At 47.4% G+C, this 15,210-nt stretch overlaps 2 protein-coding genes across 3 annotated transcripts in view; both read right to left on the reverse strand.

Annotated features, from left to right (window-relative positions):
- Positions 1-6,129, reverse strand: part of mxd1 (MAX dimerization protein 1) — an 11,723-nt gene extending 5,594 nt beyond the window's left edge. Inside the window, exons 1-4 of the mRNA XM_056602513.1 lie at positions 5,482-6,129; positions 5,064-5,261; positions 4,353-4,452; positions 422-451 (exon numbers count right to left, since the gene is read on the reverse strand). Of these exons, the coding sequence (XP_056458488.1) occupies positions 422-451; positions 4,353-4,452; positions 5,064-5,130 (197 nt within the window). The 5' untranslated portion in view covers positions 5,131-5,261; positions 5,482-6,129. The remainder of the gene's footprint in view (positions 1-421; positions 452-4,352; positions 4,453-5,063; positions 5,262-5,481) is intronic.
- A 783-nt stretch (positions 6,130-6,912) lies between these two features.
- Positions 6,913-11,639, reverse strand: snrnp27 (small nuclear ribonucleoprotein 27 (U4/U6.U5)). Of its 2 annotated transcripts, none has more exons than XM_056602515.1 (6): positions 11,412-11,639; positions 10,623-10,749; positions 9,066-9,157; positions 8,025-8,104; positions 7,548-7,612; positions 6,913-7,238 (listed from the first exon to the last, which is right to left on the reverse strand). In XM_056602515.1, the coding sequence occupies exons 1-6, from the start codon at positions 11,446-11,448 to the stop codon at positions 7,184-7,186; spliced, it is 456 nt and encodes a 151-aa protein (XP_056458490.1). In that variant the 5' UTR covers positions 11,449-11,639; the 3' UTR covers positions 6,913-7,183. The 2 variants fall into 2 exon arrangements, with proteins under 2 accessions (XP_056458490.1, XP_056458489.1); XM_056602514.1 differs by having other exon boundaries at positions 6,914-7,238; positions 10,623-10,752; positions 11,412-11,635.
- Between the last annotated feature and the right edge of the window lie 3,571 nt (positions 11,640-15,210).

A 15,210-nucleotide genomic window follows, 5' to 3' on the forward strand; every position in this document is an offset into this window, starting at 1 on the left:
CACTGAGGGCGGTTCACAGTAAGACTGTATTCACAGTATCCATAAAGCATTAACGCACACAAAACCAGCCACTGTGTTCAAAGGCCGGACTCCACATTGCATAATAATAATAATAATAATAGGTCATTATGTAATGTGAAGAAAATAATAAATAACAAAAGGCAGCAGGAAACGCGTTGTGTGTGAAGAGGCATGAGCTTCACTGGTCCAGGATCTGTTGGTTCCACGCCCACTGACTCAGAGGGCTTTTACTGTGAAGCTACGGCAGAGGAGTGCCTATATACAGAACCAAAGGAGACACACCACCCACACACACACACACACACACACACACACACACACACACACACACACACACACACACACACACACACACACACACACACACACACACACACACACACACACGGCCTTTACATACCTGTTCTTTTCCATTTCGTTGTGCGTAGACCTGAGGACACAACAGAAACAGAACACGTCATTAGCACAGGAGTCGAAAAAACGGACATTTGTGCATTAAGAACTGCGAGTTCCTACGAGAGGTTTCCCACTTCCTATGTGCCGTCACTGGTCGGAGTTAAGGTCACGTTACAAGACAGACAGACTGACAGACGGACAGACAGAAATAGAGACACAGACAGACAGGTAGAGAGACAGACAGACAGTCAGGAAGAAGAGAGGGTGTGCTGGTTGAGCCACAGGCTAAAAGGAACAAGCAGGAACTACAGCACCAAGAGACCCCAAAGTCACCAGCATAATCCAGTTCCGCCAGGAGGCACAAGCCCACAACACACACACACACACACACACACACACACACACACACACACACACACACACACACACACACACACACACACACTACGTTCACCTTCCATCCCCATGGGCTTCATCAGTAGAAGGATCGTAGGACAGGGTGACAACACCTACAGTTCCAAAGAGCTTCACTCACTGCAGTGTGTTGCGCTTCAAGGCGGGATATATCTGCTCTAAAGTAGTGTTCTCCTCCCTATGAAACCTCCACTTAACATGGTCCTTGAGAGGAGAGGGCCAAGCTGAGCCCAGTGACATGGGTTGGCACTGGCTGGGGGGCAAAGGTCAGACCTTCAGAGGGGGGAGAGAATCTCAGAATCTCAAAAGGTTCCTAGTTCTACCTTGAAGAGCTCTCAGTGTTCAACAATGTGAGCGCACACGAGCACACACACACACACACACACACACCCTGAAACACACGTTGGTGCAGCGAGACAAGATCTGGGCGCTGTCCGTCTTCACAGGGTGGGGGGGCCCCTCAAAGTACAGAGAGGGGGGGGGGGGGGACGGTTTGGGGGAGTGGTGGAGAGGCCTCTGATGACATAACAGGGCTAGCGTGTCGTTGGGACTCCACCCTATTGAAGTGGCGGTGCGTGGAAGCAGGAAGAAAGAGGACCTAAAGTGGCACACGGTTCATACCGCGGTGTGTCCCGTGACGAGGCCTCTGATGTTGATTCACTCTGCCGGCACAGCGTGCAAACCTGTCTTTCCACTGCAACGCCACGGTCGACAGGGCACGCAAATGCATTAGCAGTCCGTGGACTGTCCGCACACGGCACAAACGTTGCATCAGGGAGACTATAAAGTCTGGGGAAGCTAACGGTGCTGGCTGGCTAGGGTATCGGGGAGGCTAACGTTGCTCTGTGTGTGTGTGTGTGTGTGTGTGTGTGTGTGTGTGTGTGTGTGTGTGTGTGTGTGTGTGTGTGTGTGTGTGTGTGTGTGTGTGTGTGTGTGTGTGTGTGTGTGTGTGTGTGTGTGTGTGTGTGTGAGAGACGGTTTATCCCCCCTGGCCAGCTCGTCTGCTGGCAGTTGGGGAGGGGCTTGGGGGACACACGCCCAAAATAGAACACCTTAGACTCAGGCGAGGGGGGGGGGGGGACCCACCAACGCTGCGGGCCCTGGCGTCCCCTTCCACCCCACGCCGGGGGTCCATGTTGGGAACACTGACTAGGATGAGGGTCTCTACTTGTGTAGTAGCTAGTGCTGCAGCAGAATGCTGGTTCTAAACGTGGTTCTGGCTCGGTTTAGCCTGGCCCATAATATTCTGGGATTAGCAGAGCCGTTTGGCTACGTGGTTATGGCGGCCATCTAGCTCAGAAAACACGGTCATGCATGACCGGTCTCAAACCTCTCTCTCTCTCTCTCTCTCTCTCTCTCCCTCTCTCCCTCTCTCCCTCTCTCCCTCTCTCCCTCTCTCTCTCTCGTCCCTATAGATGCTATAGAATTCTACCAAGAGTAACTCAATAATAAATAAAAAAAACAGCCATCAGCAAATAAAATGACATTCACCGATGGCAGTGGACAATATTTGTCTGTTGTTTCAATTTTGAAAACAGATATTTATCACAAACATAATCTTTGTCGTATGAAAGAAGGTGCTACATTAAAGGTTATTTAATTCATTTGTTGCATTACCCTGGCAGAAATGGGGGAATTGATAAGAAACCAATAACACAACATTTGTGTCGGTATCAGCGCACAATTTCCCAATCAGTGCATCGCTACTGTAGAGCATTCAGCGTGTGAGTCTGCACTGTGGGGGAAGGGTTGGCGTCCAACCCGGGTGGAGGAGCTGGTGCAAGCCTCTGTCTACTGAGAGAGGAGGAGGAGGTGGAGAGGAGGAGGTGGGACACAAGGAGGGAGAGGGGGAGGATGTGTAGAAAGAGGGGGAGGAGGAGGTGAGAGTGCAGGGATGGAAAGATAGATGAATGGAGAGGAGATAATACGGAGGGAAAAGAGAGCAAGAGAGCTAGCGAGAGCAAAGGGGGATGGGGAAGCCTATAGTATTGACACACATACACACGCACACACATGATGCACACACTACACACCCAACCCCCTCTACTTATACATCACAGCATGAGGAACAACCGGAATATGTAGGGCTGGCCCTACTTGCGCTGGAATGCAAACACAAACATACACACACACGAACATACAGGGACTTCAAACAGGGTTCTGAATGACCTACATTCAGAGGGGCTGAGCAGAGTAGAAACAGAATGCTTGTTCAGTAATGACAAGCCTTTTCAGGCCCGAGAGCCACCCTGCTCGTGAGCAGATAGGATATTGTTCCTGACTGCTTGTTATGATCGTGGGGCAGCACGAAAGCCATTAGCCTCAGCAAGAACCACACGCTGCATCTGGGAGACCTAACCAATGTCCCTGCATGGCACCGTCTCCACAATCTCACAACCTTCCTAGTTGCTTGATATTACCAAACACTGCACATGAATAACGCACGGACACACACACACACTCACAATGAGGAAGCTTGAGAAAACGTTTATTAAACTCTGCATTTTCATTTCCGTTTCTGCGATTTCGTCAACATGTTGGGTAGGCAAAACCTGACCCACACTGACCCAAACACACACACACACACACACACACACACACACACACACACACACACACACACACACACACACACACACACACACACACACACACACACACACACACACACACACAGGTAAACAGACTGCAGCCTCCCTAATCCACAGCTTCTCAGAGCGCCTACCGATGAGCCCCCTACGTTCCCCCGCTCCACGCTCGACGGCGGTGCCGGCCCCCCAGGGCAGCGGCCAGCAGGACGAGGGCGTTCAAGGGGAGGCGTCCTGCTCAGGGACACCTCCACACCCTCAGCCGGGAGGAGCCGGGGATCCAGCCAGGTAATCAGCTCTACCTGCTGAGCCCCTGCAGCCCATTAGGCCTTCTGCAGCGTCACAAATGGGTTGCTAAGCCTTTGGCTCGGTACGGTAACGCAGTGCTCAAGAGCTGTGACCCAAATCGGAACATGGCCGCCTGCGTTAGCCTGTTAGGGCCGCCGCCCAGCATGCTAACCCTTCAACAACATGGTTAACCCTTCAACAACATGGTTAACCCTTCCACAACATGGTTAACCCCTCCAGGGGAGAGACAAGGATGACAAGGCAGGTGATTCTGTGTGCATGATGACAAGGCTGGATATGCTGCAGGCTTCCCCCTGCAGCCATCCACCTGAACCCAGTGTGTGACAAGAAACGCTCAACGCAACCATCAGTCAAAAAGAAAAAAACTGGTAAAGAACTGGTTAAGGGACTGACGAGACAAGCGGCCTATCTGTGTGCATGTTCTCCAAAGCGTAACGACTGCTTTGCGTGTGAGACCTCTGCAATCAGCCGCCAACGGCTCCAGCTTGCATGCATTCTCAATAATTCTCTGACTTATTAACGGGCCGCCTTTAGCCCGGGCTGGGGTAGAAGACATGCTGGCAGCGAGCAGGCAAAGGGTGGCAACACTGCAGCAGCAGTAGCTGTATGATGGGGAGGGTGTACCTGCTACTTGTGTTCTTCTTGCTCTTGCTCTTGCGTTTGAGGTTGTCCCTCTCTTTACTGCTGGTGAAGGGCAGCAGCGAGGCGTAGCCATGCTCCGCTTCTGGGAACACATCAACAACAACAACGCGTCAACAACACAACACACAACATATGGAGCCAATGCTGTTGCTCTGTGAGAACATCCCTCTTATGAGGGAGTCAAATCCATCATAAAATCCCACAAAACTGGAACCGGGCTAAGCAACAGTATTTGTAGCGGTGTGTTGCGATGTTCACAACACGCATTACATGCAACAGGCGGTTTCCTTCGTATTCACATTATTTACATGCTGTATTTTCCTTTTTTCCCCGCTGGTTCGGACAATGATGTCATCCTGAACTGAGGTAAACCCCGCTAGCCAAACCAAAACACCAGCAGGGGGGGGGGGGGGGGTCGCTTTGCGCTGCATGATCAAGCCGACATACAAACACAAATTGCATGCACGCTTTACTTTATCCAGCTGTTGTGTCTATTATATTAATCGCGTTCATGTTTGTCCCTGCATGTGCATGCAACTGACATGTTAAAAAAAAAAAAAAAAAAAAAAAGATCGACCCTGTGCATTTATTCTGAAACACTACGGCCGATGACTCCGATGTTTTGGGGGGAAACACATACCGTGCTAATGCAATAAAAGAAGCAACATCTGCTTACATTGTCAGATTGTTTACCTCTTTCCCTGCGGTCAAGGTACTCGGCTGCTTCGATCAACATCTGCACCATTCCGAACGACGCCATTTTCAACAATAACACCGATATTAAAACAATCCGAGGCAGGACTCAGTGCTTCACGACCCGCTGCCTGGCTGCTTCTGTTCGGCCTGAGGTCCGAGGGTCCGAGTGCTGCACGACCCGGTGCTGAGACAGAGCTGCTGGGACAAGCGACACCACCGTGGGGTTAGAGTCGAGCGGACGGAATACTTTATAGACTAACAAGAATGAGGGAAGAAAACATTAGTTAGCAGAAGAATCGTCCAGCTTATTTAACCACCTTGGGGATGAAGCACTATATTTAGATAGAGAAAAACTACGGGGGACTACATCAGTTTGCAGATCAAACCGGATAACACACGGTGTGTATTTACTAACATGGGTGCTGAGAGGGGCTGGACCGCCGCGGTGACAGCTGACAGCCGTCGGCAGGTTACGGTAGTTCTTCGGTAGATTAAGGTAGTTCTTCGGTGGGTAAAGGTAGTTCTTTGGTTGGTTAGGGTAGTTTTTCGGTAGATTACGGTAGTTCTTCGGTGGGTTACGGTTGTTCTTCGGCGGGTGACGGTAGTTCTTCGGTAGGTTACGATCGCTCCTCGGTGGTTTACGGTAGATCGGTTAATCAATTCGTTATTGAAAATAAGTTGTCTGTTGACTCCTTTATAAAAGGACAAAATCTACATTCGCTTGCGAATAAGTTACAGAATAAACGACCTCCGAGTCTTATCTATTCCGTTCTTGACCTTACGCCGCGACAAATAAAGCGGCACGAATTATCGTTGGTTCAACGCTGCTCGCAAAAGCTTCTCAAGTGGGAAAACCGGGTAAACGAAGAGCTAGTTGCGGTGAAAGTTCCAGCGGAGAGGAGGTCCTGGGTCCGGGAGGTACCTGCGGGTTTAACGTGTCAGGCTGGAGTAACGGTTCGCGGCTGACATCAGGGAGCCCCGTGTGTGTGTGTGTGTGTGTGTGTGTGCGTGTGTGTGTGTGTGTGAGTGTGCGTGTTTATGAAACCGCTTCAAAACAGGGGCTTGTTGATCTCAGCGACAGCTCGAGCGCTGTGGTTGCCACACAGCGCATGTATGCCGCCATCTGATTGGCTCCTGGAACTACTAAACCGCCGTCTGATTGAACAGAGCCTGTGTCCTTCTAACTAAGAAGCTCGGCCCCTCTTTTGCAACTGGGTGTTGTAGTCGGCCATTTTGGCTCTAGTTGCCGTTCGTATGCTTCGTTAACGCCAACCGTCGACGAGCCACAATGTCGCCGGTTGCACCGTTACGTGTAGGCGCTCTACGATTGGGAGCTTTCAGCCAATAGCGGTTGGGACACACGGTCCATGAGGATGACAGCGTCACGCCCCTCTACCATGCTGGTTCGCGGTGTATCGCGTCGATTGGTTTTATGCTCTTGTTGTTTGTACTCCGCCGAGGACGCAGATTGGTCAGTCACTTGCCGCGTTGTGATTGGTGCATTCTTTTCCTCCAGTAAAATCCTACATGCATAGCAGAAATAATGGCGCTAGCGTCGAAATGGTCAAATAGGTTGGGATCGCAGTGATATTCCTGGAACTAAAGGGGATAGACAGGGTCGTTTCTAATAATTTACGGGTGCAGTAATAGTAATTCGATTACAAATATTGAGGTGCTCTGGGTTCAATGATCACTGATTATTTGCCCCTTACAAATAAAACCTAAACTTTCTAGTCATTCGTTTTAGCAAGCAGCATAATTTACTGAATCAACCAAATGTTTCGATTTTTTCCTGCATGCAAATTGGATTTTTGCTAACGGATCACAGCTTTGATAAAGCCATTAATCTGTATATTGATTAAATGCACAATGCATCATTATTGTTGTTTAATGTTTTATTGTTTCATATGAAAAGTACATGGATGCAGACATCTCTTCCCCAGCTGTCAAAAAATGCAATGTCATAGTTTCATAAATTGGTAAAAATATTTACAGACTATTTCCCCTCACATAGAAGTCTGGAGAAAAAAAAAAAAAAAAAAAAAAAGGACTACTTCTCACACAAGATCAAAATGAAAAAACGAGCGTTGATATACGAGCATCTTCACAAACTGCCCTCAAGCGATGAAGTCCAGCGGTCTGTTGAAGCCACCTTTCCTGTTCATATACTGCCTGTGGATCGAAAAAACATGACATCATGTTACCCTTGCAACACCAGAACATTACATCATCGCCCACCAATCGGAGCGCCCGCTTCACTGCATAGAAACACCTGCGTAGGTGATTGGTCGGAACAACGGGGGCAGAGGATGGAGAAGCTCACCGACGGAGGAGGCCGAATAAGTTCACCTAATCGTCTGATAGAATCCATCACAAACTTTATCCGAGACGTGGAACCAGATCTCAGCCTTTTATCAACTGAAATATCTTTTAAGTTAAACCTTAGTTGTTGGGTACCAGAGGTGCTGAGGATGCCCATACCTGTATTTTCTCTTCTGGGAAACATTTGTAGCATGTGCATTCACCGAGCCTTTGGTTTTCTTTCCCTGTATGGATACAAAACGATTGATTAACGATCGATAAACGACCACAAACGTGGAGACTAGAGCCATGACTTATTTATATATATATTTGTTTCTTTTGTTCTGCCAAAATGCGACGGTAAAACAACTACAGAACCCCAAGGGTAGGAGAGCCTTCTAGAACAGATGATTTTCTCAAGAGAACAAACATAAACATCAGAACATAATAGTAATAATATAAATAGTAGGAAGAGTAAAGAAAAAATATCCGGCATTTCAGGCTCTATAGGAAAGCCAATATGTTTGATATGCACTCCTATTAAAAAACTTCAGCTGCAAATGATGACTAATGCGATCTCATGCATGCTGGCATTGTGAGACCAACTGTGGCCAACGGCTCCACCATGTGGTCAAACAACCACAGTGCACAGCAGACCTTGGTGGTGTCAAAGGAGCCAAATCCCATCGTCTTCATCATTTCGATCTCTTCTTCGGTTTTGTCTTTCATGTCTTCAGCTGGGGGAAGACAAACAAGGGGTGTCTTCAGTCAATCCTTGCAGTTCTAACGGTTTTAAACCTGAGATATACCGTGATGAACGGCAGACTCATGTGACCTCTAGTATGGGGGGATGAGACTCGTCCAAAGGGACCTCCACAGGGAACTCTGACGCACGTCACTAAGGAGGGGGGCGGAGGCGGGGCATCTGGATCAAGGATGTCCTCAGGGGGAAATCAAACGCAGGATCCTTCGACTAGGAGTCACAGAGTTCACCTGGACTCTGCAAAGCCTCCCTCCCCCCCCCCTTACGCACTTAATGTATGTTGTACACATTTGTTTTCAATTAATCTCTTTTTTGTTTTATTCTGTTGTTACTTGAATAATTATATATCTTTCAATTTTATTTTAAAGCCCTTTGAATTACCACTGTGTCTGATTCGCTATACAAATTAATTTGACTTTGTACGTCCTGCCACTTTATTTACACATTTAGTACTTGGCATTGTGTAGCATCTTACCCGAGCTATCTTTGTTGTAAAAGGGGAATGGGTTAACCTAGTGATTGTTAGGGCTTGGGACTTGTTTTTATGAACATTCTTACTGGTCCGACAGCGATGTATTTTTTTCTCATTCTTCTGAAAAATGTGCTTCTGATAAACGCCCTAAATGTAAATTACATTTACAATTAGGGCATTTGGCAGACGCTTTTATCCAAACGACTTACATCGGTTAATACACACATTGACACACCGACGGCAGAGTCAACCATGCAAGGCGACAGCCAGCTCGTCAGGAGCAGTTAGGGTTAAGTGTCTCGCTCAGGGACACATCGACACTCACCTAGAAGGAGCCGGGGATCAAACTAGCAACCTTTCGGTTACAAGACAACTGCTCTACCTCCTGAGCTAAGCCGACTCATAAATGAGTCTGAATTCTAAAACAGACTGACCAAAATCCATATCAATACCAAAAGGCTACCTGAGATCTCAATGGGCTTCACCTCCTTCTCCTTGGCCTCCTTCAGCCTGGAGGGGGAGTCAGACTCGGACCGGGCGCGGCGCGGGGGGGACCTGGGCGGGGGACACACAGACGGCAGGGTGAGTGGGGGCTAGCCCTGGTGCACCAGACTCTCTATCGCGTAGCACCATCGTACCAACAGTAGTATGGAGCGCTGTACTCAACCAGAGACCATCTGGGTCTACTGGAACCCAACCGAGTCCTCATCGATTGGTCAATAGAGGGAATAGAGGTCTGCATGTCATCTCTAGATGAGTCAATAATAATAATAATTGATACGATTTATTTATGTGAGCGCTTTTTTGGAGGTCACTCAAAGACTACATAAAGACACTAACTCTACCTGGTATCTAAACATCACGCGAGAAAGCGGGTTTCTGACCCACACTTGGGTCGAGTCCAACTGGGCACGCCAGAGCTTCAATATAAACACGGCCGCACGCCCCAGCAGACCAGTCAACCGCAGCCAGCAGGGGGCAGCCCCGAGCACAGGGCTGGAACAGGCGCTGGGGTCAGGTCAGATTGACACGATTTGGCCACCGTGAAGGAATGGTTCAACAAGGGGTAAGTATGGGTCTGACCAATGCCTGGAACACGATCAGTCCACCATCATAGTTTACATGTGATTCCGATTTATGGAATATACACAGCATCTATTTACACCAGTAAATAGAGATCTATAATATTGTATAATAATATTGTAACATTTTAAATAAGCTAGTATTGACTAAACGTGTCAGTCTTTGAATTAGAGTCTGTATTTTGACAGGAACAATAAAGTGCTCTGAATCTGATGTAAAACATCCTATTGGTTACCCAGGAAAGCCAAAAGCCCTGAATACCCTCATGACCTCAGACTCATTGGAAAGGTTCTGTGTAAAGGGTTAGGTATTGGATTACCAGTTCTTCGGCACACTCATCTAAATGGATATTTCTCCATGACGGGACACATGTACTGCGAGAGCCACATGACAACTTCACCTGGAACTAGTGATGTGCGATTCATGAACGATTGGTTCAAACCGAACCAATCTATTGCTAGATCCTAAGTACGATTCGTATATTAGATCGTTTATTTTTTTATTTCAATCTTGAATGTCTACATGTGCATTACTTCTATGATTGCGTATGTCAGATCTGTATCTGTGAGTGGATCCGATCATTCGTTAAGTTCTTGTTATTGCGCACGCTAATCACTTTATAGAGACCTTTTTTCTATGTTTAAATGTGTGTACTAAAGTAGATCCTAAAGAAACATTGTTCCTTCATGTTCAAAAGTAAACCTTAAATGCTGATGAATATGAAAATGAGAATGTTGGCTATGTCTTGTACTGTGTGTCCTTGTCTGCCTTAAACAAATTGTATCGTAGAACCCGTAGTCACTGTGTTACCAATTATCATCCATTCTACTACCATGTGTGGCGTTTATCTAGCCGACTCGGAAAGATTTGTTTGTTTGAACGAACGGTTTCCGAAGATCCGATTCCGAAAAAAAAGATCCGAACTTCGTGCAGCTACCTGGAACGCCGCCTGTGGCCGGAGCGCGAGCGGCTCCTCCGCCTGTCTCTGTCACGTGAGCGGGAACGCTCCCTCTCTCTCCGCTTCCTCTCGCGATCTCTCGAAGCTGAGCGAGATCGGCGTCTCTCTACTGAAAGACAGAGGGACATTTTTCGAACAAAAACAAAAATGCTGAGTCCTACACACAATAATATAAACCAAAATAGGTACTGTAGACGCTTGAAAAACACTAAATAACTTAAAAGACTGACAATGACAATAAACTACAAGTTTTCATACACTACCAACATTTCATGTATAATTAAACAATGTTGCAGAGCGAAGAACATGAAAGACAAGCAAAAATACAATATATGCATGTTAACATGCCCTTCTGCTCATTAACACAACCGGGCTCTCCTAAAGCAGGGGACGGAGCAAATAAAAAAATAAACCAAGCAACATATATTGTTAGTGATGAACACACGATTTATCAAAACCAGACAAATAACACACATATTTGATACCTTGATGCCATAAAATACACGTTGCAGAATAGAGTAAATAACACCACAGTATCAATATTGTGACGGATAACACAATTTAATAACCTTAATGTAACGTTTTAAAATACACAACAATAGTTACTTCAGCAAGCTGGCATCGCCATATAGGTTTTTAAAGTTTTAAATCCAGATATGTAACGCAGTAGAGCGTTCTAGATCCAATGCCCAATCTGGCAACACTGCCTAGAACCGCGGTCGACAGACGCGCCGTGGGGCTCCTATGGGCCACTAAGGACCACCGTACCTCGGCGGGCCGGACTGCGGCTTCTGCTTCTCCCCATGGGGCCTGGACGGTGTGGATCGGGCCGAGAAACTGAGGAAAGAACAGTTATTTCAGCAGATTTAGGCGTGTACGAGGACAAGACGCAGCAGCCGATGCTTAGTCCCCTGCTCTCCGGAAGATAACACCAGCGTTTCCGGTGATGAAACGGGCGAGTGCGCCCCCTAGCGAGAGGGTGGTCCGTCGACAGGGGGGAACGTTTGACCGAATGAACCTGCGGTATGCAATTATAGCCTAGCAGAGCCATACTATTTTGTAGCCTATTATAAAACATCACTCAGAATTCAACAGCTAATAAAAATATGGGGGGGGGGGGGGGGATTTACCAGTAGGTCTAGCTATAATAATTGCTACTGAACGAATATCTCTCTCATCTTTGCGTGATTCAGCTATAAGGTCTTCCAATAACTATTTCTTGTTATATAAATTATAGGCTAGACTAGAATATAATTGAACATGAAGGATTTGAAATGGGAAAGTGTATTTCAATATAGCGGTGTCGGAGGCCGCACCACCCATCACATAGTTACACGTTAGCATCACACCAAGGCCTACATCCATACATTTACATTTTACATTTACATTTAGGGCATTTAGCAGACGCTTTTATCCAAAGCGACTTAGGCCTACATCCGTTAATACAAACATTGACACACCGACGGCAGAGTCAACCATGCAAGGCGACAGCCAGCTCATCCGGAGCAGTTAGGGTTAAGTGCTCTACCTCCTGAGCTAAGCCGACCCCATACAGTCCTGCTCGCACCTTTGGACAATAAAGCCTATAACCGGAACTCTGACTGGACAACCCTGTGTTCTCAGCGACACCCATTCTCAAGCCAGCAAATTCCCAAAACCTCCTCTTCAGGCTTATATAGGCTACTCTTTATGTACTAATAGCCTATGTTGTGTGATTTTGAACTTTTTGTTGGATACGTCTGCTTTAAAGCGTAGTGACAAAGTCATATTACTAAAATTAGTAAAAAGAGTTATATCATAAGCAGTGTTGGGGATCCGCGTTAGCCTATTCAGAACATTTTAAGTAGGCCCTAACTGTATTCCGTTACAGTTTCAATTTAAAGGTGGTATTTAGAACACACTGTTATCATTGGATTACATGACGATACGTTTATTTGTAGTATTACACCAACAGCATTAAGTGCGCACTAAACGAGTTTGGTCCTTTGGTTCGGTACGTCGCACCAAATCAGCCGGCCGAGACCTCCCTGAAGAGGTGGTCTCGGTTCGCTTCCAAATTAACCCTGGTGCGGTTCGCTTGAGATGTGAAAGCGAACGCAACTCGGTCCGATCCAGTTCTAAAAAGAATACGCCTCTTTTAACAGGCACCCGCTCAGCCGCGCGCATTATGGAATATTGTTTGATTGGCGGTAACTCCATCAGCACATTGTCGGACCTTCGGGTGAAAATGACTGGCTCTGCATGGATCAAAGAGGAGACGGAATGTCTATTGGATAATTGGACAGACACCTGTTACGTATTTTAAGAATCTAAGCTACCCACACATAGACCAAAATGAAGCAGGACCAAACATATAAACCGTAAATACTATACATAGCCACAAGGGGAGCAATACCTTATTGGAGGCTGCTCCAGCCACAGATAGCAGCACTTTTATATATACGAAGAAGCCGAAGTCATTACGTCACCCCGGCCACGCCCACTAGCCCACGACCACTTGACGGTCTCTTACCTGTGCACCCAGTGTGAAGAGACCAGAGATTAATAACCACGCGCGCGTAGGGTCACGGGCCTCTGCCCGTGGCCCATAGACCAGAGATTAATAACCACGCGCGCGTAGGGTCACGGGCCTCTGCCCGTGGCCCATAGACCAGAGATTTCCAGCGACACCCGCGAGGGGACATGGGCCTTTGCCCATGTCCCGTAGTAGCCAGAGTTATTATCTCTCACACGTGTTCCACTCTTTAGCTACAATTCCCTCCGTATAGCTTCAGTTACCATGCCGAAACATGCCGACGACTTATAATAAATGAAGTGAGTTAAAGCAACCCGGGATTGGACAACTTTCTTCGAGAAAATGCAACACACCCAAATAAAACGCATGCTTGACAACACAAATAAAAATGCCAGTGCATTTAACACATTCAGCACCAGAATGAGGGAGAAGGAGTTCGACCGGTCTGCAGACTCTGCAACTGAAACAAATCAATATCAGCATAACGAGTGCAGCCCGCTGGATATCCATGATTATTTACTTTCATAGACGCTTAAAGCCTTTCCCCCACTTTTTATCTTTACCTTTTTATCCCCCGCAGGTGCGGTCCGTCGAACGCCCGTGCTCCGGTTGTTGTGATCTGCGCTCCTGTCAGCGTCGACCGCGCCGTCTCTGGGGATCGGAGAGCGTTGCATAATGTAATGACTTATTGAATTCATCATCTCATCTCATCTCATCTTCGTCCGCTTATCCAGGGTCGGGTCGCGGGGGGAGCAGCTCAAGCAGGGGCCCCCAGACTTCCCTTTCCCGGGCCACATTGACCAGCTCTGACGGGGGGATCCCGAGGCGTTCCCAGGCCAGTGTTGAGATATACTGTGTAACTCGAAGAGTTCAATCTACTTCCCCGGGACCCCCGTGTCTCCTAATGGGAGATTTTAACTGCAAACCGAGTAAATGTCTCAACCTGTATCAATACGTCACATGCCCAACTAGGAAAACAAGACTTTGGACATGTGCTATGGCCTAGTGTGCACTCACACTAGGCCATCTGGCCGTGGCCGTGGCCATTTTAGCACCTAACCGTGCTCAAATCTGCCAGTGTGAGTGTGGCCAGTCTGGCCAGGCCGGGCCAATTTGGCCACTTGGGAGAGGTGTGCTGCTACGGCACGGGCTGCTACGGTACAGATGCTAAGATGCCGAACACGCGCACACGCACGGCTAGCAACTGAGCTGGATGAGTATAGTCACCATGACGACGACCACAGACATAATATAGGCGACGAGCCTTCTTTCCCATTAAACGGTAAACATCGCGTCAAGCGGTTAAACTGTTTGTGTGTTCTCTGTGTTGTTATCCATTGTTGTTAAACTCGACTGCCGGCAGACTTTATTATGGTCCATGCTGCGGCAGCTTGGTGAATGACGTGTTACGGACGTGATGACGTATGTACAAGAGCCTTCCGTGGCCAGGCCACAGCTGCGACCGCCAACGGCCACGGCCAGATGGCCTAGTGTGAGTGCAGGCCAGAGAACATTGGGGCCATTCGAGCACGGTTTTAGGTTTTTGAAAACGGCCACACGGGCCACGGCCAGATTGGCCCAGGTATGCGGCAACTTTATGATAAAGAGGGCCACATTTTCATCATAAACCATCTGAGGGCCACATGACTGCACACTTCAACTAAACGTGAGCTGAGAGAAGCTACACAATTTTGAAATTGGTAGACTCCATCTATTCTGTGACTTAAATACCGTTATTTTCTTTTTATACTTTCAAAAAATATTTTCGAGTTATTGATTCATTTTATTTGCAGGTCACAGTGACAGTTTTTTAGGTAGAATAATCTAAAATGTGTTCAACCTTTGGAATAATGGGTGGGATGGTGTTAAAAGAGAGAGGTTACTGATCTAGAGGCCCTACTGTGCTATGTTGCAGTTATGTCACTGACATTCCTATATGGGTATGGGCGGAACTAATCAGTTGACAGAAGAGAGGTAGCCTAATCGTTGTGAGCGGAGATAGGGAAAGTGAGATGGAATGGAGGAGGAGTTTCCTCCGGCTGTATTAAAAGT

This window comes from Gadus chalcogrammus, chromosome 11 (assembly GCF_026213295.1).
Source record: "Gadus chalcogrammus isolate NIFS_2021 chromosome 11, NIFS_Gcha_1.0, whole genome shotgun sequence".
NCBI classification, from domain to species: domain Eukaryota; kingdom Metazoa; phylum Chordata; class Actinopteri; order Gadiformes; family Gadidae; genus Gadus; species Gadus chalcogrammus.

Excerpts from the sequence above, each read along its gene's own strand:
- snrnp27 (XM_056602514.1), bottom strand. The coding sequence starts at position 11,448 with ATGGGGAGAAGCAGAAGCCGCAGTCCGGCCCGCCGAG. Across the intron at positions 9,158-10,622 it reads GGCCACAGGCGGCGTTCCAG|GTCCCCCCCGCGCCGCGCCC; the intron begins GTAGCTGCACGA and ends TCCCCCGCCCAG. Across the intron at positions 7,239-7,547 it reads TCCCAGAAGAGAAAATACAG|GCAGTATATGAACAGGAAAG; the intron begins GTATGGGCATCC and ends TTCGATCCACAG.